This window comes from Peromyscus californicus, unplaced genomic scaffold (assembly GCF_007827085.1).
Source record: "Peromyscus californicus insignis strain IS unplaced genomic scaffold, ASM782708v3 Scaffold_11__1_contigs__length_118956290, whole genome shotgun sequence".
In the NCBI taxonomy this organism is placed as follows: domain Eukaryota; kingdom Metazoa; phylum Chordata; class Mammalia; order Rodentia; family Cricetidae; genus Peromyscus; species Peromyscus californicus.
The window spans coordinates 46,573,311-46,598,715 of NW_026294402.1; the positions used below are offsets into that span (position 1 = coordinate 46,573,311).

A 25,405-nucleotide genomic window follows, 5' to 3' on the forward strand; every position below is an offset into this window, starting at 1 on the left:
TCTGAATGGTACATTCATGCCCTTTCTGTTGAGCCAACATTGAGAATGTCAGCAGGGAGGCAAAAGCAAAGGCCAGTTGTTTGGTTTCACGTCTCTCGAGTTTGAATGTTTTCTGTACTTCTCTTGGGTCAGTTACTTGTGTTGTTGCTGTGAGAAAACAACCTTACAAAAGCAACTTAAGGAAGGAAAGGTTTATTGTTGCTCACGGTTTTCAGATTCAGTCCATCACAGCAAGGAAATCATGGCCGCTGGAACCGGAGGCAGCAGTTCGCATTGTATCCACAGTTAGGAAGCCATGAATGATGGATGCCTGATTTCAGCTCTTTGTTGTTGATGAGTCCACATCTCTGGCTTGTGAAATGGTACTACCTTCGTGCTCACATTTAGGATGGGTCTTTCAAGTTCAGTTAACCTAATCCAGATAATCTCTTGGAGGCACAGGCAAAGGTGTGTCTCCTAGGTGATTCTAGACCTTGTCAATTTGGCAATATTACCGTCACATTCTCTTTGTCAGAGTTCACTTAACAGTTTTCATTGTTTGTTACTGATTTGCTTTTGCATCATCAGTATAAGTCTTTGTATTTTGTATCCCCCCCCAAAAGTTTCTGCTTTTTTTTTTTTAATATTTCTTAGCTATTTTTTTCTTATTTCTTATTTGTATCATTTAAGTAAATTTTTCAAGTAAGGGAAAGTAAACTGAAGAGTTTGGTTTGCTGTCTTGAAAAGAAGTCTCTTAAGATTGTCCTCTAGCCGGGCGGTGGTGGCGCACGCCTTTAATCCCAGCACTCGGGAGGCAGAGCCAGGCGGATCTCTGTGAGTTCGAGGCCAGCCTGGGCTACCAAGTGAGTTCCAGGACAGGCGCAAAGCTACACAGAGAAACCCTGTCTCGAAAAACCAAAAAAAAAAAAAAAAAAAAAAAAAAAAGATTGTCCTCTAAAAAATTAGCCAGACTGGAGAGATGGCTAAATGGTTAAGAGCACTTGTTGCTCTAACAGAAGACCCAGGTTTGATTCCCAGTACCCACATGGTTGTTCACAGGAAACTGGACAGTCTCATCTGACCTTGTCAGCACACATGTGATGGAAAGACACATGTAGGCAAAACACTCACGTATAAAATGAAATTATTAAATAAAAATTTTTTTGTTTAAGCCGGGCGGTGGTGGCGCACACCTTTAATCCCAGCACTCGGGAGGCAGAGGCAGGCAGATCTCTGTGAGTTCGAGGCCAGCCTGGGCTACCAAGTGAGTTCCAGGAAAGGCGCAAAGCTACACAGAGAAACCCTGTCTCGAAAAACCAAAAAAAAAAAAAAAAAAAAAAAAAAAAATTTTGTTTATATTAGCCAAAAGTGCTTACTACTTAAGTGAAGTTAAATCTTTTGTAAAAGTTTTAAATCTAATGTCTTCTCATCATTCTCCTCATTTTAAGTACAAGTGGCTTTTTCAAAAAAATACTGTAATGTGGTGGTATCCTGGTGTGCATTCTAGTTCTGCCACTTTATTCTAGTCCTCAGAATGCTTATCACCCTTAGATGTTCATATGCATCATGTGCAACACAGCTCTCCCCTCAAAGGGAGTGGGTTTGAGCTCTTTAGGAACACATACACAGGTTGTTGTGACTACATCCCACTGTGGAAGTGGTTCCATGGCTTGCTATAGTCACGGAACCAGAAAGAAGCACACTGGTGGGGACAGCAGACAGATGGCTTACAGCCAGTAGGGTAAAACTGTGCTGTGTTTCAGATGTTATCTGATGACATTCTTAGCTTAGGGTGTGTAGAAGCTGGTGATCTAAACTAATGGAGTCTGAAGGTGGTTTGTTTGTTTGTTTTTGCTTTTTTTAAAAACTAGATAGTTGAAAGGATGTTAGGTCAACTAAAGAAGTGCACAGTGAATGGCAGTTACAAGGACTAAAGATAACCATAATTTGTGCATCTATAACATTTCAACTCTTGTGGAATCTTCAACATAGTGTGGCTTTTTCCTGGGAACTTCACACTAGTCTATCATAGATTTCAAGAGGAATAAAATAATGATATCATTATTGTCCTTAAGTGCTAAGACACTTAATGTGTTAAGACACATAAAAAGACACACTGTAGCCAGTTGACATAGGGAATAGGTGACTAATTTAATTTCTATGATAGAAGAGATTTATTCACAGAAAGAATGTTAGTTGATCTGGGACTTAAAGAATGAATTATTCAGTGGATGATAAAAATGTAGAAGATTTCTGTGCAGAAGCAAAAGCGTGAGCACTGATGTAGAATGGTGAAACTTAGGCATGGTCCAAGAGTTGTTTCAGTGAAGGTGGAATATTGAAGACACCAGACTCTGTCACCAGATTGATGGGCTTTGCCCTTGGTACTGGTGGGACACCTGAGGTAATCAAGTAGGACTGTAGGCTTTGCACGTCTGTGCTTCTGTCCTTCAGACTCTTCTTCTGTTGATTGAGGCTGGGATGTGAGCTAAGGAAATGAAGATAGAAAACACTGAGTCAGGGAAGAAGATAGAAGTGGTGTAGCAGGATTGAGGATAAAAAACCTGAGTGATGTTTTCAGAAATACTCGGACCATCTCAAAAGAAAAGAGTGTGTTAAAGGAAAGCCCTTTCCTATGGCACGTCTGCTTGTGTGCTTTTGTCCTTGTGAGCTGTAGTGTTGAGGGTCATCTGATTACAGTGTGAGTGTTGAACTGAATTTGTTTATCTGTTCTGTAGGTTGTAAAAACAGTTGGTTTACGTGAGGTCTGGTTTTTCGGGCTGCAGTATGTAGACAGCAAAGGATATTCTACGTGGCTTAAACTGAATAAAAAGGTAAGATGTGTATAGTAACATTAAATTAATTTGATGTGTTTATTATCCTGTGCTGGAAAAGCACAGGTTCTGACTATCTCCAGGCCTCTTTTTGCAGTTGTCTCTTAATCACTATTCATACCTTTTAATTCATTGAAGCACCATCAACATTACCACACACACTCTGTGAACTGAGCTTGTGAGAAATAGAACTTTGAAGCAGGAGTTAATGTGTTAAAACTGAGCATGCAGCTGTAAACATCTACAGGATGAGCTCTGGCACCCAAAGCACTTTTCATTCTGCTGTGGACTGGGCTCCCAGAGCTGCAGGCAGCTTCGGGACCATGCACAGGAGCTTCTTCAGCACATGTGTTTGTCTACAGGCTTATGTATAGCATGACTATCTACTTCCTTCAAAAAAGAATTTGATGTAAATGTATTCATTTACAGTGAATTAAAAGTTTTGTTGATTACACTTGAAATTACTATTCTAGGTGACACAGCAAGATGTTAAAAAAGAAAATCCTTTACAGTTCAAGTTTAGAGCTAAATTCTTTCCTGAAGATGTGTCTGAGGAATTGATTCAAGAAATAACACAGAGACTTTTCTTCTTGCAAGTTAAAGAAGCCATCTTAAATGATGAGATATATTGCCCACCAGAAACTGCAGTTCTTTTGGCTTCGTATGCTGTCCAAGCCAAGTATGGAGATTATAATAAAGAGATTCACAAACCAGGATACCTGGCTAATGACAGACTCCTACCACAGCGGTGAGTAAAGCATGCCTTCATTTAATATTCTCTAAAGTTACATTTCAGAAGCATATGCTAAATTTCTTAAAAAGACTTTCAAGTTGCCAGTTGGCTCATAGACTGTATTTTTAAAGATCACAACACAGATTTGTATATGTTCCACTGTGTTCATGTCTGTAGGAGTGCAGCAAAAGGAGGTTATGATTTGGTCTTGAGGGAAGGATCTGAATTATTGTTTTATAAACATTGGAACACAGCAGGTAGATACATAATAAACACTGTGAGAATAGTAAGTGGCGAGAGCTGTTTCTTCCAGAGACTGAAGTTTTCTGCATTTTGCAAAGACTTTAAACTAGGCTCAGCATGTAGTGTAGTCCCACCTTTGTAACACTCAAAGCAACACGGGAAACACAGAACTGAAGGATGAGGTTTGGGAACTGAATCTAATCTGTTCTTTGCTAATTACACGACCTCAGATTTGTAATCCCTAAGGATCCACCATAAATGAAAATGGTTAATCTATAGCCTAAGAGAATTCCAATCAAAGTCTTTGTTTTTTTTTTTTTGGTTTTTTCGAGACAGGGTTTCTCTGTGTAGCTTTGCGCCTCTCCTGGAACTCACTTGGTAGCCCAGGCTGGCCTCGAACTCACAGAGATCCGCCTGGCTCTGCCTCCCGAGTGCTGGGATTAAAGGCGTGCGCCACCACCGCCCGGCTCAAAGTCTTTGTTTTTATAGTATATTATAAATATATTGCTTTTGCTGCTTAGGCATTAAGAGTAGAAAATATGACTATGTTTTGGTTCACAGTTGAGTAAGAACATTGGCAGAATACAGATGAACACAAAGGTTCCTAGAGGAGAGGTGTGTGGCGCCGACATGTGATGCAGAGTGTGCCTTCTTTCTTTTGATGGCACAGGGTTTAGTGTGGAGTACAAACGGGCCTTGAGCACATTATGTAGCCCACATTGATTTCAAATTCAGAATTGGTGTGCCTCAGTTTCTTAGGTACTGGGATTATAGGTGTTCACCACCATGCTCAGCTTAATGTATGTTTTCTTTCTTTTTTAATAAAAAGTATTATCTACACAAAATGACAGTGTTAAATTTAGTCAAAAAATAGTAGCCATGGAGAATAAGGGGATGATCAGGACTCAAGAATCCATTTTCCTGTTTGTCCTTAATTTTCTGTTAGTAATAAGATAGCTATTTTTTTCAATCCAGGGTATGGTTTGTTTGAAACATTTGAATTCTTATAAACTATATAATGCCCACCTTAAAGCATGAATTATTTAAAATAATTTAAGCTATCTAATACTTTGTTTTAGCTTTCCCTAGTAACATCTTCTATGATTTCAGTATTCATCCAGGATACCAGACACAGCCCATCACTTTGTTCTATTCCGTGTTTATATCCTCAGTTGTGTTTTTAGTTCTGTGCGGCCTTAGCCTGTGCATTAATTTGTGTGACCGGTATCTAGTCAGGTTATGAAAGGACTCTCTAGACGGGAAGGAACTTGATCTTTGGATCACAGAGTCATTAACTACATTCTTTTTCCTTCCAGTGTTTTGGAACAACACAAACTGACCAAAGAGCAGTGGGAGGAGCGGATACAGAACTGGCACGAAGAGCACAGAGGGATGCTGAGGTACTGGGCCTGTTCTCTGCAGTTCTCTCCACATGAGAGCGCTCTCTCACCTCAGTTCGGATCTTCAGCTGATGGTGCTGCTGCACCTGATAACCGGAGTGGACTCCCCAGAGCCCACATGGTGGGAGAGAACCAGCTGCAGAGGGTTGCGGGGTGGATTGGGTGGTTTATTTCTTTGTTTCTTTGTCCATCCTTCCTTCCCTCCCTCCTTCCCTTCCTCCTCCTCTCCTTCCTTCTTTTTAAATCAAAAATATTATCTAAATTTAGTCACAAATAGTAGATATGGAGAATAGATAATCAGGACTCAAGAATTCTTTTTTCCTGTCTGTTCCTTAATTTTCTGTTAATAATGAGATAGCTATTTTTTCAATCCAGAGTATGATTCATTTGAAACATTTGGGTTCTTGTAAATTATATAATACCCATTTTAAAGCATAAATTATTTAAAGTAATTTAAGCTATCTAAAATGGTTTTAGCCTTCCCTAGTAACTTCTTCTATGCCTTCAGTATTCAGCCAGGATACTGACTCTGACACAGCCTGCAAACACGCTATGGTTCACGGGCCCCTATGCACACTCATGCACGCACACACGCACCGAGTAAATAAATAAATAAATGTTAAGGTTTGTGATGGTACCAGACCAGGTTATATGTCCCATGTTTTGATGTGGATAAATAAGTATAAAGCATTAAATGTTAGCTCCATGTGTTTCTGTGGTTTTAGTTTGGTGTTTAGTTGTGTCTACTGAAATATATTACATTCAGCTGTATTTTAATAGGGAGGATTCGATGATGGAGTACCTGAAGATTGCTCAAGATCTAGAAATGTATGGTGTCAACTATTTTGAAATCAAGAATAAGAAAGGCACTGAATTGTGGCTGGGTGTTGATGCTTTGGGTCTGAATATTTATGAACATGATGACAAGTAAGTGAATGACTGTCTAGTGAGCTGGTTGTTCTGTGATCTCAGTGGCTTTCACATTAGCTCTGCCTGGAAAAGTTGTCTTGATTGTCCTTGCTTTCTGTTCTTACCGTGAAGGGTTAGTTAGTTCCATAGTGAGTTTTAGCTTTCAGTTCTATATTTCCTAGTACCTTTTAGTTTGGGAGTTCCTTCTGAGTCTGTTTATTAACTGAGAGGGTTCACCTGTGTTTGCAGTATTTTTTGTCTCTTGTGAGGGAAAGCTAGTAACAAGTAAATCTCTTCCTCAGTAAGTTAAGAGAGTCCTTAATGTTGTTGTAGTTGACTAGTAGCTTGAAATAAGTTAACATACAGAATAAGTCAAGAGCAAATAAATCAATAGGTGTGTTTAAACATTTTCTTATAGGAATTGTTTTGCATATTTTTAAATACCAGTTCAATAGATTATATTATTCATTTTTTATCTCTATTCATAATGGCTAGTGTAATACTATGTTGAATTTGATCAACTTAATTTTTTATATACATACACAATTCATGTTGTATATGATACATCATGACCTTACAATATTAATATACATATTAATACTATAATGTATATATTAAAGTAGTATTAGTTATGTGTGTATATACAATATTGATATATATTAATACTATATGTATACTATAAATGGATGATATAAATGTGTAATACAATGTGACTTTATCAGGCTCATAGTCCTTTTCGAGTATAAAAATTAAGGGCTGGAGAGATGGCTCAGCAATTGAGAGTATATGCTACTCTTAAAGAGGATGTGAACTTGATTCCTAACACCTGTGTCTCAAAGCTCACAACTTTCTCTAACTCCAGCTCTAGGGAGAATGGATTCATTTGGCCATCTGCAGTCATGTGCACAGATACACACATAACTAATAATAATAAAATCTGTTCTAAGTGAATAATAAGTCTATGCTAGTGATCCCTCCCATTCCAGGTATTCTGCAGTCTACTATTAAAGCAGGTTGGGCTGATTTATCTCATTGGCCATTAGAGGGCAGAATAAAATGCATATTGATTATATAAATAAGTAGCTATGCTATACTACTTATTAAGCACTAAAAGTAGCATAAATAGGTAGAAAATCTTGTTTGCTTATCAGGAACCTGACTAAAATGGCCTGTATATGTGTCATAGTCATTGTAGTTGTCATGAGGACAAAATGATTCCATTCCAATATGTTTATGGGTAAGGTGCCAAAATGGGAGTGACAGTTGCTAGGCACAGTGGCTCACATTCTGAAATCCTAGTACTTGAGTGTTCAGGCTGGTGGAATGTAAGTTCTAGGCCTGCCTGGTCTACATGAGAGCCTTGGCAGAAACAGTAGACGAACGGGGACTCGGGAGGAGTAGAGGTGAAGTAGGAGTCTCCTCCGTTTGTCAGAACCGTTTTGTTCACATGTCATGAAAGTAACCTTCACGTTTCACTGAAGATTGTGAAGAGGAAGTCTTCAGTACTCAGTGCTTTATGTCTGTATTCCACGGGAGAATTTAGTTACTTTCCCCTGCCGAACTGGTACTTGTAGCTTAAGACTCAACATAATAAAAGCTAAACAGAAGAAATTCCAGCCCGAAGAGACTCAGTCCAATACTCTATTTACCAGATAGATTTTCCTGGGTAATTTGAAGAAAATGGCACATCTATGAAAACCTTGAATGGTTATTATTTTATGTGATTTAATTAAATTTTCCTTTCAAAGTTAGCATCAACTGTATAGTGTGAGTAAGATAATATGTTTTGAGAGTCTGGAGCTCTTAAGCCTGGTCATTCATGTAACCTGTTCCAGAGGGATCTGTATTTTCCCACTGTTTCCTGCCTGAAATGTAAAGCAATATTCTTATATTTTTTTTAAAGGTTAACACCTAAAATTGGTTTTCCCTGGAGTGAAATCCGAAATATTTCATTTAATGACAAAAAATTTGTTATAAAGCCAATTGACAAAAAGGCACCCGTAAGTATTTTTTTGTTTATTAACTTAACATTTTCTACTCCTTTCTGTGAAGTCACTTAGAGAAGGGCACTCATCGTCCTGAGTTGTTTCTGCGGGAGAGTCTTTTCCCATAGTTAAATTTTTCTCAGTGATGAAATGCTATTAAAAATACAAAATTTTCCGTTTTTCTTAATAAGATGTAAAATTTTTTACTGTGATTTAATTATGATTGGTAATGTTATTGGAAGGGTAATAACAATCATTCCTAAGAAATAATTTAAACAGCATTTATTGGTGCAAGAATGTAGTAGAGGTAACCCTTTTTAAATTAACTCTGTATTCTTATACTCTGAACTGTTTTTAATATTTGTGACTTACATATTTCTATTTTGATTTTTAATGATTAGTGTCACATATACTTTAGTATTCTATCTTTGTTATCTAAAAGATAAATATTTGAAGAACATTTCTAGATTAAAACATAGCCATGGAGAAAGACCAGTTTTGACAGTAATGGGAAAACACACCCTTCTCTGGGGTGTAAGGATAGCTATCAGTAGTTTCTTTGGAGAATAAAAAGAATTCATGACATTTAGTTCATTTTAGAAATGGGTGAGGGATGAAGTGATAAGGAAACAGTTATGTAGAGGTGTATGAGATCTCAGAGTCCCTAAGCTTTAAGCACAGTGAGAGTTCTACTTCATGTTGAAATTGAGTAGTTGTGAAAGACACTATCATTCAGAAAGATTTTTAAAATGAGAATATCTTGTATTCAGGATTTTGTTTTCTATGCTCCTCGTCTGAGAATCAATAAGCGGATTTTGGCCTTATGTATGGGAAACCATGAACTCTACATGAGAAGGAGAAAGCCTGATACTATTGAAGTACAACAGATGAAGGCTCAGGCCCGGGAGGAAAAGCACCAGAAGCAGTTGGAAAGGTACACATGGGTACCTGTTCATTTTGAATTGCTTGGGACAGGGTATCTAAAAGTTAACAGACTGCTCAGTTTCATTGGTATACTTTAATGTCAGACTTGGTGTACAGTTTTGGTGATGGGCCTGAAAGGTATCTAAAATAATTTTACCTGTTAGTCTAGAGACTTTATAGTTTTAGTATATTTATGTCATCAAAATAGAACTAGATTGAAATGAGTGTTTAGAAACTCAAACTCTAAATTAAAACACACACACACACACACACACACACATATATATATATATATATATATATATATATATATAATGTAAATAATCCCAAGAAGCTTCCTGGGGAAATGTTATTTGGTTAGGGTGTGGGAAAGACACATTCAGAAGAGGAAGCTAGCATAAACAAATGTGTAGAGATAAGAATATTCAGGGTTTGCCTCGGGACCAGTAAATGGACCAGGTTAATCCTTTTGAGCAATATGCAAAGGAGAAGATTGTCTCCCAGTTTTATGTGGAAGATAAGAAAGGCCTAGCAACCCTAGGTGTCAGCATGTGATGTGAAGAGCTGAATGCTGTTGTAGTTTGGTATGGTCTGTAGAGGTAAGATATGAGAAATGCATCTCAGCGATACTGTAGAATCAATCACAAAACTGTTTTCACATAATCAAGTTAACTGTCTCTCCTATATACTTACTTCATTTTCAGTAGTAAAATAATGTTGTTCCCAGCTTGCTTATTGCCGTGTTCCTTTCAACCTTTTTTTTTTTCCCTGTCTCCATATCTTCTTTACTTTCATCCCTGTAGAAGAGCAGATGAGACACCAATAGGGAAAAGCTAAATGAAGCCAACACCCTTTCCTAGAAGGGACATTTATGCCAGAGTGTGACCCAAAAGGTTTGAGCATTTGGGCTAGGTTACAGCCTACGGGTCTTAAGACTTAGTTTGTACTGAGTCCTCAATAATTAAGGATCTCAGGGCCTGCCAGGAAGAAAGGTAGCTGCCTTGAGGACCTATGGTAGTGCTGTGCATGACTGTACAGAGGCTGTGGAGCGATGCCGTAGCCTAACACATACCCTGGGGTTGTAGACAGTGTGCTGTGGTTATTTGAAAACTAGTACTGCTTCTATGAACAGCCTGAGGGGACAGCAGGCTTTTTAAGTTAAAGGTGGGTCTTAGGTCCTTCTTTTGTCCAAGGAACCTGGTATATGCCAACTTGCCCTTAAGTCTCTTCATTTAGGTTTCCTAGGGGTGTTGAAATTCCCAGCCTCTGAAGTCTCTGCCTGAATATACTTTACAGGTGTTGGCTCTTTATTCTGGGTGTTGAGGAAGTGCATCATAGAGAACTTAGAACCAGCGTTGAACAGCCCTCACCTTATTTATTTACTTATTTTTCCCTTCTTCTTCTCAAATAATTTTTTTTTAAGATTTGATTTTTTTTATTGTATATTGACTGTTTTGTCTGCACATATATATGTGTACCACATATGTGCCTTGTTCCTGCAGAGGTCATAAGAGGGTGTCATATCCCCTGAAATAGGAGTTACAGATGGTTGTGGCCTACCATGTGGATGCTGGGAATTGAACTTGGGTCCTCTGTAAGAACAAGTGCTCTTAACCCCTGGGCCAACTCTCTAGACCCAGATCAGAAAGTCACCACCAGAAACTCCTGCCAACTTGTGACAGTTCTCCGTCAGAGTTCCACATTTCTTGGGAACAGATGGATGCCCAAGATCTGCAGGAATTTCCAAATTCAGGCTTTCATAGTAAAAAAAAAAATACTTTGGTAGTACAGTTTTGTAATATGCCTGAAATTCAGAATTGACACTAGGTGGCTCTTGGTACCGTTTTGTGACTATTAAGGAAATGTTAGAGATGGAATCATTTCAATGAAACAATGTTGTCATTGAAGGTAGTGCTTTGAATATTAAGCATACGAAGCAAGTTTAGTGCTGTCATCTTTTGGTTTTGGTCAAACATGGAGTTTGAGCAAGGGTAGGCTCTTGCTAGATGTCTGATGACAGGTTTTGACTGTATTGGTTCCCCAACTTCTCTACCCACAGTGATATTATCAGGACTGTGACCAACACAGCTAAATCTCCATGGCATTGTTTTCCTTTAACCACATTAAATACCTTCTGCCATCCTGATGGAATTGTGACAGGTGGTAACTACTTGTCATCTTATAGTAGGCATGAATGGCTAGTACCCAGAAATTGTATTAAGTTATTTTTAATGGTTAAAAATCATTGACCTCCCAAGCTATTTGTAGTTGAAGGTACTTTAGTGTTCTCTTTAAACCTTTGTTATTTCCCAGTGGAGGGCTCCTGTTAACTCAAAGAATGAATTCCCTTGGGTTGTGGCGATGGGTACAGCAAGCCTTATTAAGATGTTACGTATTATATGTTCTGTATGCAGATGCTAGATGTCCTGAGTTTTTTCCCACCTGAGTTGGCTTTGAGACCATGCTTTGTACACTTGTTTTAAGTTTTAAAATTATGTGTGTGTGTGTGTTAATGTGTGTATGTACACACATGCATAACTGTGTGGAGGTCAGAAGTTGAGAGCAGCTGGGGAAGACACTTGAAGGACAAGGTCTGTCAGCAAGCTCCAGGGACCCACCTTCTTCTGCCATCCCCAGCTGTGGGGTGCTAACACATGCTGCCATGTAGGGCCAGTGAGTATGCAGTGCAGCATAGTACTAGATACTGAACTGTAGGGAGTGAAGAGATTGAAAATTGTAAATGGTTAGCTTGCACTTTTTTATTTGACTTGGGATTAGTACAAATACGTATTAATTTGTTTCTACCTTTTCATTTGTAACATGTAACTTGTAATTTCTTTAAGGGCACAATTAGAGAATGAAAAGAAGAAAAGAGAAATAGCAGAAAAAGAAAAGGAAAGAATAGAGCGTGAGAAGGAAGAGCTGATGGAGCGTCTAAGGCAAATTGAAGAGCAGACAATGAAAGCCCAAAAAGGTAAGCATTTTTTTGAGCAGTCATTTCAAGATTATTACTGTGATGTTAGATAGCAGTATTTCTATAATGATACAAAATGTTATTTATGTCATATAAGATGTATTTAATTCACAGATTAGTGTTTAGTGGAATCACATCAAAGTCTGTTTAAGACACAGTCAGTTCTGTTGTACTCTTGTTCATATTCATTTTTTAATCATACAAATGTGTATATTCTCTTTTATCATTCATACGTAAGTTCATAGTTTTTCCTTTTCGGGATTCCATAACTAAAAACATGTATTTACTATCTTCTGGCATTACACCAGTGCATTAGTAGAGTGCTTTGGGGCATTGAAGCACTTGAAACATTTGTCAGTCTCCCTGTATAAACTAATCTCCTACAAAATACGGTATTTCAGTGTATTACAGAGCACTAAAGGTTAGAGGTGAGTTCAGTACAATACTTGATTAGTTAGTAGTGTGTTACAGAGCACTAAAGGTAAGGGTGTGGTTCAGTACAACAGTATCAAGCCTATTATGTATAAGGCTTGATATTCAGCTTCAAACACATGCAAGCCGGGCTGTGGTGGCGCACGCCTTTAATCCCAGCACTCAGGAGGCAGAGCCAGGCGGATCTCTGTGAATTCGAGGCTAGCCTGGTCTACAGAGTGAGTTCCAGGACAGGCACCAAAACTACACAGAGAAACCCTGTCTTGAAAAAAACAAAACAAACAAACAAAAAATGTACACTCTTGCACAGATATGTTGTGCTGCTTGTTTGCTTTTGACATGTTTAGATGAAGTTCCTCTTCAGCACGTAGTCAGAGTGCTGAAGTACATACAAAGGACACAGTGTTTACGTTGAGTAACTCCAGATACACTACTTTGACAAAGCAGTAGTTGCAAGAACAGAAGAAAAAAAGTTAATTGAGCAAATTAAATTGTTCTTCCCAAGCCGCAGAATTTCAGCACGTAGTATGAACTTACTCTGTTTATAATACCTTTCCCTAACAATTAGTAGAACTAGACATTCATTTTTATTGGGAATGGCAGTTTTATTTAAGGCTTAGTTTGATTCTATGTGTCATGTTCCCATGTGGAGATGTTTTTCAGAAACAGAACCATTTTTCAGTGGGTGTCCAGAGGAGGTGGTCACACAAGTGACCGTTTACAGTTATTCTAATTCCAGGAGTATTGGGAATATTTTTTAGTAAAGACTATTGTGGCTTTTGAGTGTGTGTGTGTGTGTGGGGGGGGGTATGTTTTTACTCAAATTTGTAACTCAGGCTGGCCTCAAAGTTTTGATACTCCTGGCTCCCTCCTATCAAGTCCTAGGATAACTGACTGGTGCCACCTCACCAGATGAGTGCTTGGGGCTGGACACGGCCGTTCAGGGAAGCACTAGCTGTGCAAGCGTGAGGAGCTGAGTTGGTCCCTGAACTGACAGAGATGGTTGGGCATGAAGCTGAGGTCGGCAGTCAGTGAGGCCCATGTTGTGAGAGATTGTGTCTCCAAAAGGGAGGGCACAGCTTCTAGTTGACTGACTTATGGCCTCTGTGTGTATCCATAGCACAGACTAAATACAGATTTTAAAACGAGTTTTATTCTAACTCAAGTCGCTGAATCTCGCCTCATACCTAGAATTAACTTACTTCAATGCTGAAAGGTTGTAAGGCGTCTATCTATAGACCACAAAGTGGAGATAGGATGTGATTCTTGAATTCCAAATTTGATGCTGTGTATTCTGCTTTGGATACCTTTTTAATCTTCTAGGAGTACAGATATACAACCTACATGGCAGTAAAACTGTCCGGGTGAAAGAAATACATGTATAAGACATTGATAGAGTGCTGTGGTGTGTGTGTGCTAAAGACCACATGACTAGTATAAGTTGTACCTTCAAGAATGCTGGAAAGAAACTTGGATTAAGGGGCATAGGGCACATTGATGGGATGCTTGCTTACATGTGTAAGGCCCTCAGTTTGGTTCTTAGTACCACACACATGCCCTCCTGCATTATACTGAAGGAGAGTTAAAGAATGAAATTTTGATAGTAAAGGAAATATTGATTCATAGCACTTTTAAATTTATATAACTTTGAGCGAATAACTACTAAATCTTTTAATCTCGTTTATTTAGGATGTATAATAAAAGTATTAATGGTTTACATACAAAACTACTCAAAGAAGCACTGAAGAGTATAAGGGAGATAGAACATAAAGAATGTAGCCCACCTTTATCAAGACAGTTGCAAATCAGTCATCTTAAGGCAAAGGACATCCACTGTTTGTTGTTGTTGTTGTTTTAAATAAAGCTTTCCCAGGTGGTCCTCAAACCTACATGATTGTCTTGTAATTTGTACTAAATTCTCATTCAAGTGCAGTAAATGACCATATGTCATGATATTTAGATTAATTATATTTCATTGTCATTTTGTTTTAATTTTTATTGAAGCTGTAATTTCATATGACTTGTTAAATAGAACAAAGAGCAGTTGTCCTAGGACGTCTTGAAGATATATTGGGTATACCTGAAAGGTACTGTCACCAGATCTGACGTTCATTTACTGTTCTAAGAAACAACAAAGTGGGCCGGGCGGTGGTGGCGCACGCCTTTAATCCCAGCACTCGGGAGGCAGAGCCAGGTGGATCTCTGTGAGTTCGAGGCCAGCCTGGGCTACCAAGTGAGTTCCAGGAAAGGCGCAAAGCTACACAGAGAAACCCTGTCTCGAAAAACCAAAAAAAAAAAAAAAAAAAAAAAAAGAAACAACAAAGTGAGTTCAACTTCTGTAAGACAAGCTGTAGGAAGGAGTTGTGGTCTAGTGATCTCATTAATTCTGGGCATGTAATAAGCACTGGGTGCACGAAACTGGATATAGATGCAGTCCCAGCTTTGATGCAGCACACACTTTATTGATGGAAGATGAAGCAGTAACCTAAACAGAATCATTTTATGTAGTTTGAACGGCTATGGAGGAACAGTCAGCATGATAATGTGATGAATATTAGATAGTACTGTTTACAATTAAGAACAAGCTTTAATTTTGTCATCAAGTTAGAATATGACCACAAGTGAGTCATTTTAGCATCCTGTTTTCTCAGGTTCTTAAATTCTGAAGTGGAAATAATCCTTAACTTAGCATTCCAAGATTGTTTTTAGTTAGTTTTGTTTTCTGAAAACCTAAAGACTATCGCAGTGAAGTACTGATAGAGAGGTCTGTATATACCTGTTAGGAGTAAGCCTCCGTCGTTTGTTCCAGGGAGCTCTATTTCTAAAATCATGTAAACTGTACAGTCTTATTCTTGTAGCTTGCCAGAACAAAATAATGAACATTGTGGCATTCTTTATTACTTCGCAGTCATTTGTCATTCCCTATGTAAATTTTATCACTGATTTTTGAGGTCTTAGATTTAGTTTTATCTTTTTTACCCTGGTAGCTTTTTTGAGATACAACTAATACGCCATAAAATGTTTAATATGTTCAGAGTGATGTACAGCTACCACCCCAATCAATTTTCGAAATCTGTCGTCTCTAAGAAGAAATCCCATACCCATTAAACAGTCAACTAAGTTCTCCCAGTAACCCCTCCCAGCCATGGACAAGTGTTAATCCATTCACCGTATCTACAGATTTGCCTTTTCTGTACACGTGACTAGTTTCTCTTACTTAGCCTGGTGTTTTCAAAGTGCATTTGTATTGAAACATGCATGATCATTTCATTCTTTTTAAATTGCTGAATGATATTTTATTTTTTATTCATCAGTTCTGAGGCACTTGCATTGTTTGTATTTCACTGTGTTGTGTATAACTTACGAATGTACATGTACAAATGTATTTTAATGTTTTCATGTTTGTTTTCCTATAGTTGGCCATATTGACTTACATTTTGAGGAACTGCCTAATTGGTTTGAAAGTTGCTTTATGTTCCTACAGCAATGTGTGAATTCTTTGCATCTTCTCCAGGATGTGTTAATGTTTATATTAGGATTATCATCTTCTTAGATGATTACAGTGCTGTTAGGGTTTTGACTTAGACACCTCAGTGCCTAATGATGCTGAGCATCTTTCCATGTGCTTACTTGCCATTTCTTTATTTTGAGGGGAAAACATTCAAATTTTTTTCTCCACTGGGCAATGGGATTTCTTGTTGTTCTAAGGGTTCATATATGTCTGGGATAAAAATCTTTGTCAGCCGGGCGGTGGTGGCGCACGCCTTTAATCCCAGCACTCGGGAGGCAGAGCCAGGTGGATCTCTGTGAGTTCGAGGCCAGCCTGGGCTACCAAGTGAGTTCCAGGAAAGGCGCAAAGCTACACAGAGAAACCCTGTCTCGAAAAACCAAAAAAAAAAAAAAAAAAATCTTTGTCAAGTACATGATTAGCAAATATTTTCTCCCAAGGAGATGGTAACCTAGATGATAACAAGGGCTTGTCTTTGTTAGCATCAAGTGCTGTCGTTTGACAAGAGTGTGATTTCTCTCCCTGCTTTTGTAGTTTCCTACATGCTTTCTGTGTGTTTCCTGGTAATGTACGTATGTGTACATTTGGGGAATTGGCAAGTATTCCAAAGGAAAATAGCATGCAGATTTGATGAGGCTTTTCTCCTTGGTGGCCTGTTTTCAGGCCCTTGCCTCCTAGTACTTCTCCAGTCTCAAGCTCTGCACCTTCTTCTTTGTCCTCCTGGCCCAGTAGAGTACTCGTCCCAGGCTGTGTGGCTTTGCCCTTGTCCACATGTGAAAATGGGTTCTCATTTGTCACACAAAAGGAACATGTGACATATATCCTAGGGTGTTTTGTTTAAGAGGAGGTCTTGTTTATCCCAGACTGGGCTTGAACTTCTGGAGTCAACTGATGGTTCTGCTTCAGTCTTCCAAAGTACCCAGGGCTGCAGCTGCACACTACTGTATCCGGCCAAAAAAATTTGTGCCTTACTGTTTACAATTACTGTGTCCAAAAAATTATACTGTTCATTGAAATCTTCACTCTTTTTTATGATGACATATAATAACTTTGTCACTGCTTAGGTGTACTATTTTTTTTAGCCGATAATGCATAACCATAGTGTTCTGTGATTTCTAAAAACTGTGATTATTGAACTGTTACTTTTTTTCTTCTAAGATTATGTGTATTCTCCAGGAAATCAATAATGTAGTTGATAAACCATTGCCTTACAAAACAGAAAGAAAAAAATTTAATGTTTTGGGCTATATTGTATTGTCTATTAAAACATGTAGGTTTTTTTTTTTTTACTTGTTACTACAACGTTAATAGTAGGTTCTAAACTTGGTTCTTGGGGTGAGAAATCATTTGACTTGCAAAATCATGTAATGCTGGGGTTCAAATATGAGTGAGAAAGAGAAGCTTCCTTAAATTTTATTGATTTGAATTTACATTACCTTTGCCTATCACCTCTCTATTAAATATTATGACCAAACACACCCCTCTGACATGAATAGGGACATAAGCAGTTTTTCTTTTGTGACTTTGAACCTTTGTCTTGAAAGAGTTGATATTTTAAATAAGCTCTGTCACATACTTTATAAACTTCATGCCACACTCCCAAGATGGAAAGTTCTAGATTTTTTTATGAACCAGATGGGGGAAAGTATGTAGTATTTATCGTTTTTATCAAATCCTTTACCAGTCTTGACTCACTTATGGTCTAATTCAGTAAATATTTTAGGCATTTATGCAGTCTCAATTACGCGATTTAGCTATTGTGTGAAAGCAGTAATGTAACTTCTGAGTGAGCATGGTGGTGATGTCTCCATAAAATGTTAATAAAATAGCATTGGGTTTGGTTCATGGGCCAGCGTTCATTAACCCTTAAGATTCCAGTGCACTAGTGAAAGCTGAGCCATTCCACTTAAGGTCATATGACTACCAAATCTTTCTTTGTCGGTGAGACTAGAACAATGTTCATTCTAACATTTTAAAACATAGATTTTTGTTTTGTTTTTCAAGACAAGGTTTCTCTGTGTAGCTTTGGAGCCTGTCCTGGAATCACTCTGTAGCCCAGGCTGGCCTCAAACTCACAGAGATCCTCCTGGCTCTGCCTCCTGGGTGCTGGGATTAAAGACGTGCGCCGCCACCTCCCTGCAAAAGATAGATTATTGTATAATCTTTTTTAAAATCCTTTAAAAAAAATTCTGTCACAAAAAGCTATTGAGTCTACCTATGGGTTTTTTTGTTTTTGTTTTTAAGTTGATACTACAGAAAGCTGATAAAAAATAACATTAGGGAGTATTTATGTCAAAATTTAATTTGTAATCCAAACTTATAAGAGTTTTGTTATAATTTTTTTTCCTATGGCAAACAAAAATTTGGCATACTACCAAACTACCAATTTTGAAGTATATGGTTTAAGGATATGAAGAATTACCTTTCGCCCTTTTCAGTCTGCAAAGCTAAACCTCTGCCTGTTAAGCAGTAGCTCCCCAGTCCCCTCTAACCATAGCATTCAGCATATACCCTTCTGTCTGTGTCTGGCTGTCAGTGAGTGGAATCATGGAGTGTTTTTGTGACTGGCTTATTGCACTCGGTGTAATACCTGCCAGACTCATCCATATTGGAATATGTTTCAGAATTTCCTACCTTTGAAACTGAGCATGTGTTGATGGACATGCACACCAGAGTCATTTTTCTTCTCTAATCTCAAAATCTCCCCAATCTCTAAGTGGGATTACTTATGCTGGTTCTGATCAAGTCCAGTAAAATTAAGAAGCACAATCTTGTCATCACAATTTGCTTTTATAGCTCTCTAAAGGACACAGCAGTCTCCTTGGACATTACGTTCTGTTCTGTCACAGAATTCTTAGTAAGACTTGCCAAAAATAATGCTTAAATTTAGTGTTTTAAAGTCATCTAGGTTTTTTAAAAAATGGTTTTGTGTTAGTAATATTTTCTTACTCAGTTTACTGAGATCAGAAAAAAATTGTGCTTGGTACTTGCACAGATTACAATGCTTGTCAGCCACTTCATTATGTCTTAGGGGGGTATTCTCTCTCTCTCTCCCCCTCTCCCTCCCTCTCCTTCCCTCCCCTAAAGTAATTCATAAGTCACATAAGAGCTTTTATGTCAAATTGCTTTTTAAACTTAGTATCTACAATTAGCCTCTCAAGATTGCTAATGATTTATTAAAAAAATAAAGATTTCAATATCCCTAAATCCAAAATATTTTGAACTTAAATAATAATGTCACGAGTGACAACTGCTCGCTTGACTTCATGCAGCAGGTCTCAGTCAGCCTAGGCACACTGAAGGTACTACATCAGGTTACCTTGAGGTCCTGCACATGAAATGCATCTGAAACAAGGGATTTCATGTTAGATCGAGTCTTAGCTACATTCTTTCACTGTGTACAGTGAACATTGAAAATCCCCACAAACAATCCAAAACACTTTGGATCCTCATGCATTTCTGATAAGGGTTACCCTACCCGGCTTAGTTTTTGTACAACTTACTGTTTTGTCCTGATGCTAAGGGTTGAACCTAAGGCATCCTGTGTGCTAGACAAGCCTTGTACCGCTGAGCTATATAGCCCTAGCCCTCTAGGTCTTCAAATGCATTTATTTAGACATCTCTAAATATGGTAATAACTGAGATAAAGTGTCAGTCGTTACTTTTGGGCAGCACTAAGGATTGCACCTTGGGCCTTGTCCATCTAGGCAGGTGCCTCCTGCTGAGTTATTCCACCCAGGCCCCAGCGTTTCAATTCCCCAGATCAAAACTTACAATTACAGATACTTAAAAAATTCAGTATGTGCTTCTACACAGCTTGAACTGTAAGGGACTTTCAGTGTCCTTGCAGCTTTGAAATACATAATTTGTAATTTTTACTACTCTTTATAAGGTTAAAATTGAAGTGTTTGTGTATTTAGACACATGCTGATCTTTAGAAACTACAGATTTTGGCATCTTGCTGTAATGAGGATGATTGAAATTAACCCATGTCTGTGGGCCGGGTGAAACCTTTGACAGAACTAGAAGAACAGACTCGGAAAGCTCTGGAACTGGAGCAGGAGCGCCAGCGAGCAAAAGAGGAGGCAGAGCGGCTAGATAAGGAGCGACGGGCTGCGGAGGAGGCCAAGTCCGCCATAGCCAAGCAAGCTGCTGACCAGATGAAGAACCAGGAGCAGCTGGTAAGGCCCTGTGTGTTCTCAGAAAAGTAAAACTTTACTAAATATGTGGCGTGACAACCACCCAAGTGTATGACACCTTCTAAAAAGCAGGCTGAAGGGATAGTAACAGATGACAGAAACTGAACATTTTTTGCCTGAAGAAATTAAAAAACCAAACGTAAAGCCAAACAGGATAAGCAAGTCCATGTGTTTTTTATCATGTATTTCCTTTTTTAAATTGAAAATAATTTTCTTTCACATATGGTTATGTTTCCTTTCAAGTGGAGCTAGTGGCCAACAAAAGGATTTTCATTCACTCAGACCACTGGTTCTCAACCTTTTTAATGCTGTGACCCTTTAATATAGTTCCTCAGGTTGTGGTGTCCCTCAACCATAGAATTATTTTTGTTGCTATAACTATGATTTTGCTAGTGTTATGAATCATAATGTAAATATGTATGTTTTCTGATGGTCTTAGGTGACCCCTGTGAAAGGGTTGTTCAACTCTCCAAAAGGGGTCATGAATCAGAAGTTGAGAAACACTGACTTTAGCTTTGGCCTGGCTCACAGTAGGACATGTGGTATCTCGTGCTTTAGATGAATTGACATAGTGTGTTTGGTTTCTGGGTGACATCTATAAGCTACGATTGGTTGGAGTTTTTTTTATTTAATGTACTTCCAAATAATGAGAGTATGTGTGACACAGAGAAGATTCTAAATATACTTATTAATTCAAGTGTTTATTTACTGCATGTCTTGAATCTTGTTTGTGTGTAGACAAAGTCTTGCTACTAACCCAGGCTGGCTTTGAACTCTTGACCATCTCTTCCTACTTCCTAAGTACCAAGAGAGCATGGTTTCCAGGTGTGGGATGCCACACCTGTCCTTTTTGAGCCTCTCAGGTTTTTTTCCTCTTTGAAAATAAGACTGATGAGGAGTCGGATGAGGCTGATGACAAAGTGCCTTTCCAGTTACAGAACACTGTGTAATTTTGTTTGTTTTATGGTAAACTTCTAAAGCAAGCTCTATGCACATTGTAAGCTCTTCCTACCGAAACATAAGTAACTGCTCGTCTGTAGAGAAAAACTTTGCCCCTGTATTATCTCATTATCTCAAGTACCTATTCAAACGAACTAGTTAAGATCATCAGGAAATACTGCCTTTTTAAAAATGGAAGACCAAGAGAAACTTGAAACAGCCCAACCATGCACCTGAAAAGATTTTGACTGAACATGAGGGAATATTAAAAATATTGTCTCTAGTATTCATAATATATAAATATTTTAATTTTAGGCAGCAGAACTTGCCGAATTCACTGCCAAGATTGCACTTTTAGAGGAAGCCAAGAAGAAAAAGGAAGAGGAAGCTACTGAGTGGCAACACAAAGTAATCCTTGTTTTGTTGTGTGCTAGCGTCTACTGACTAGCTGCTCTGTTAGTGAGCCAGCAGTAGGCTTGCCTACTTCCTACAGGTGATGTGAGATCGGTGTATGCTCAGCCCCTGGGACTGTGTAAGGGTTGGCCACCTGGGGGAACCAGACAGAAAGTAAGAAGCTCTTAAGTTGGGTCTTGAAATTAGTTTTAAGATTAGTTTGGAAACGATCAAAGGCTGAAGCGCGTTGTTGACTGTTCCAGACAGAAAAGAATTGAGTAGAGGAAGTAGGAATAGCCAACAGTCAAGTGTGACTCAAAAAAGAAGATGCAGGTATCACTTGGATAATAGAAAACTGAGTTATAGGGGCTTTAAACAAATGTCTACTGATGCAAATTGGTGGATGTGTGTGTGTAGATAAACAGGTTCTGAAGATTTGAGAACACAACACAGTCAAGTATGATTTTATAAAAACAAAATCAAACAAAAAAAGAACCCAAACCTTACCATTGTGAAGTATGGATTGGGATATCGGGTGCTTATAAGTGCCCGAAGGATGTGGTAGTGAAAACGACAAGAATGGAAAGAATTCAGCGTTCTCTGGGAACTGAAACAGACCGAACAACCAGTTACAGGAGGTAGCTTGAATTAGGGGTTGTGCTTTTGCTATGAAGGAAGATTGTTTTATTAGCATGCTTTAATCCTACGTGGACATTGGCATTTTCATACATGTGTATACGGTAGTCTGACCATATTCCCCTAGTTACTCTCTAGTCTGCTGCCACTCCCATGATACCCTTGCTCTTCTCACTTAGCATCTCCCCTTCTGCTTTCCTGGATTAGTTTCTTTTTAATGGACCAGTGAGTTTGTTAGGGTTACAGAGCTTGAGTAAAATCTTATTTACAGGAACGTGGTCAGCTTGTCAGTGGGTACACCACGGAGGTCAGCAACCATTAACTCCCTGCTCCTGAGGGAGGGGTGGGTCTCCTGAGCACTTTTCCCCAGCAACCTTTAACTGCTTATAAATCTTAAGGGAGCAGTGGATACTGTTAAGATTTCTAATGAGAATTCACAAGTGCAAAAACCAAGCTTGTAATTGGAGGGGTGGTACAGAAAAGATAGTGAGTTTAATTTAATAACATCAACTTTAAGTGCAGTTTAATTTTTTTTTTAAGTAATGTGATATATACTTTTTTACTTTAAGTGCATTGGTGTTTTGCCTTTGTGTGTGTCTGTGTGAGGATCCTCTGGAACTGGAGTTACAGACAGTTGTGAGCTGCCCTGTGGGTGCTGGAGATTGAACCCAGGTCCTCTGGAAGAGCAGTCAGTGCTCTTAACAGCTAAGCCATCTCTCCAGCCCCCCCCCCTTTTGTGCAGTTATAATTTTATACCCATGGAAGGTACATGCAATATGTGATGGTTTTTCGACAATCAAATACACTTACTGTATAAAATGTTTTTTTTTCCTGCTCTTAAATTTCTTTGAGGCAGTTCAATTTTTATTGGAGCTCTTTTGACACACTACATGTGTATATATGCAAAAAATATAAAATACATATAAATAATTAAAAGGGTAAAATGGTTAATCTCCCTGTTACACTGCTTTTGTCATGAGAATTTTATAGACCCTATTTAGAGAGAGATTTACGAACTTTAGAGTCATACAAACTTAAAATATATTACAACTGCAAGTCCTGTGAACAGTTTAAAAATGCACACAAATCAACAAAAGTTAATTTAAAAATAAAATGACAGTCCTACAAATTAGGACATTATTTTAAAACATTAGCATATATCCTCTCCTATTTCCTATGTTGATGTATACAGTTATATATGTTTGAAATGAAATCTTCGTTTATATAATTCCATTTTATTGAATTTTATCTCATCTAATGTTAGATTATATTTAGATTCCAAAACTTAACCAATAAGTTTGGTAGTTTGTAGGTGGTTTGCTGTGCCATGTGGAGAGCAGGAGTTTAGATCCTGTTTGTTTAAATCCTAACTGTACAGGATAGTTCCTCTGCTCATACTGATTTGCTGAAGGGACTTGTAGACTGCCCTTCCTTAGGTGTTTGTCTAATTGCTTCCTCATTCACTCCGTCTTACATCACGAGTAGTTCCTGTAAACTGAAATGTCATTCTTAAAGTTTTGTTTGTTTGTTTTGTTTTTCAAGACAGGGTTTCTCTGTGTGGTTTTGGTGCCTGTCCTGGATCTTGCTCTGTAGACCAGGCTGGCCTCGAACTTGCAGAGATCCACCTAGCTCTGCCTCCCAAATGCTGGGATTAAAGGCATGTGCCACCGCCGCCCCGGCTGATTCTTATAGAAGACCTCCATAGTTTAGGAGCCCTGTGAGAGTAAAATAGAATACTCCTAATAGGACATAGGACAAGACTGCAAAGTGAGACTTTTCTAGGCAATCCAGGAAGTACTGTCCCCCAAATCATCAGTGATTTAGATATTTCATGTTGTATCATGTGAGGTGAATTATCTAGTTAAGTGAGTGATTTAATGGACCATTAGAGTAATGACAGTCTGGTTCCTCCATTAACTGTTTTATTTTTCTGCTTGTGCTCCAGATATAATCTATTAAGTATGCCATTTCGCATCATTGTACAAATTTAAGTTGTTTTCCACCAAGCATTTGCACAACGGTTACAGCAACAAAGAATAAACTTGTATTCATATTTTTAATCAGGAGATATTTGTAAAATTTTTATGTCTCCTACCTACTGGAATCCTTTGAAAATGGGCTTTTTATTAAAAGGACTTAATATTACTACTCTGAAATGTAATTTTTTTAACAAGACAGAATAAATTGTTTTTATTCCCAGTTTCACAAACTTATTTTCAATGTTCAGGCTTTTGCAGCTCAGGAAGACTTGGAAAAGACCAAAGAAGAGTTAAAAACGGTGATGTCTGCGCCTCCTCCCCCTCCCCCTCCCCCAGTCATTCCTCCCACAGAAAACGAGCATGACGAGCATGATGAGAACAGTGCCGAGGCCAGTGCAGAGTTGTCCAACGAGGGGGTGATGAACCACCGGAGCGAGGAGGAGCGGGTGACGGAGACCCAGAAAAACGAACGTGTGAAGAAGCAGCTCCAGGTACTGGTGCAGCCGTGGGTGCACTTAGACCCTTGCAGTCTCCATGGAAATCAGTTTTACAAATGTCTGACTCCTGATACGGGCCAGCCTTGTGACTGGCTTGTATTTGTCCTGAAGTGATATTCCTCTTTCCTTCCGTCATGCAACCCTGTCAGCACGGGGCTTTGCCAGCTGGGGAGTTTTCAGTTACAGATTATTGGCTCATTTTCGAAGGAAGAAAGTATTCTAGTACTGTGTAAATGAAGTTAGCCTTTAAAACAGTGATGCAATAATTGATACTTCATCCTTTTTCTAAAATACTGTCATCAGAATTATTTATATTTAAAACTAAAAGATCAGTTTATTAAATGTGCATTATTAGGTCAATAGGAAATTTCAGCATTATTCAACAGCTTAAAAACTAACCTCTCTAATTTTTTCAGTTGGTGAAATCTTAATAAAGAAGTGATAATTACAATAACTATTAAGATTTCTAGAGAAAAATGTCCATTTTATATCTTATATTAACTTTTCTTTAAAATGACTGCCTTGTACTTGATCAGTTATTTCATGTATTGGATTAAGAAAGTTAAAGCAGTGCCGGGCAGTGGTGGCGTATGCCTTTAATCCCAGCACTCAGGAGGCAGAGGCAGGAGGATCTCTGAGTTCGAGGCCAGCCTGGGCTACAGAGTGAGTTCCAGGAAAGGCGCAAAGCTACACAGAGAAATCCTGACTCGAAAAATGAAAAAAAAAGTTAAAGCAGTTCAGAATATATAAAATATGGCTGATGACTAAAGAAAACAAAGCCTTGGGCATTCCTCCCTATCACAGTTACTAAAAAGAAGCTTATGGGGCTGGAGAGACAGCT

General features: G+C 38.4%; 1 protein-coding gene across 5 annotated transcripts in view; it reads left to right on the forward strand.

Annotated features, from left to right (window-relative positions):
- Rdx (radixin) overlaps positions 1 to 25,405 on the forward strand; it is a 67,392-nt gene that overhangs the window by 22,421 nt on the left and 19,566 nt on the right. For all 5 annotated transcript variants that reach the window (XM_052760313.1, XM_052760307.1, XM_052760314.1 and 2 more), the window contains exons 4-13: positions 2,718 to 2,813; positions 3,287 to 3,561; positions 5,106 to 5,189; positions 5,970 to 6,116; positions 8,002 to 8,098; positions 8,854 to 9,017; positions 11,851 to 11,981; positions 19,942 to 20,102; positions 21,375 to 21,467; positions 24,316 to 24,558. In XM_052760313.1, the coding sequence (XP_052616273.1) occupies positions 2,718 to 2,813; positions 3,287 to 3,561; positions 5,106 to 5,189; positions 5,970 to 6,116; positions 8,002 to 8,098; positions 8,854 to 9,017; positions 11,851 to 11,981; positions 19,942 to 20,102; positions 21,375 to 21,467; positions 24,316 to 24,558 (1,491 nt within the window). The remainder of the gene's footprint in view (positions 1 to 2,717; positions 2,814 to 3,286; positions 3,562 to 5,105; positions 5,190 to 5,969; positions 6,117 to 8,001; positions 8,099 to 8,853; positions 9,018 to 11,850; positions 11,982 to 19,941; positions 20,103 to 21,374; positions 21,468 to 24,315; positions 24,559 to 25,405) is intronic.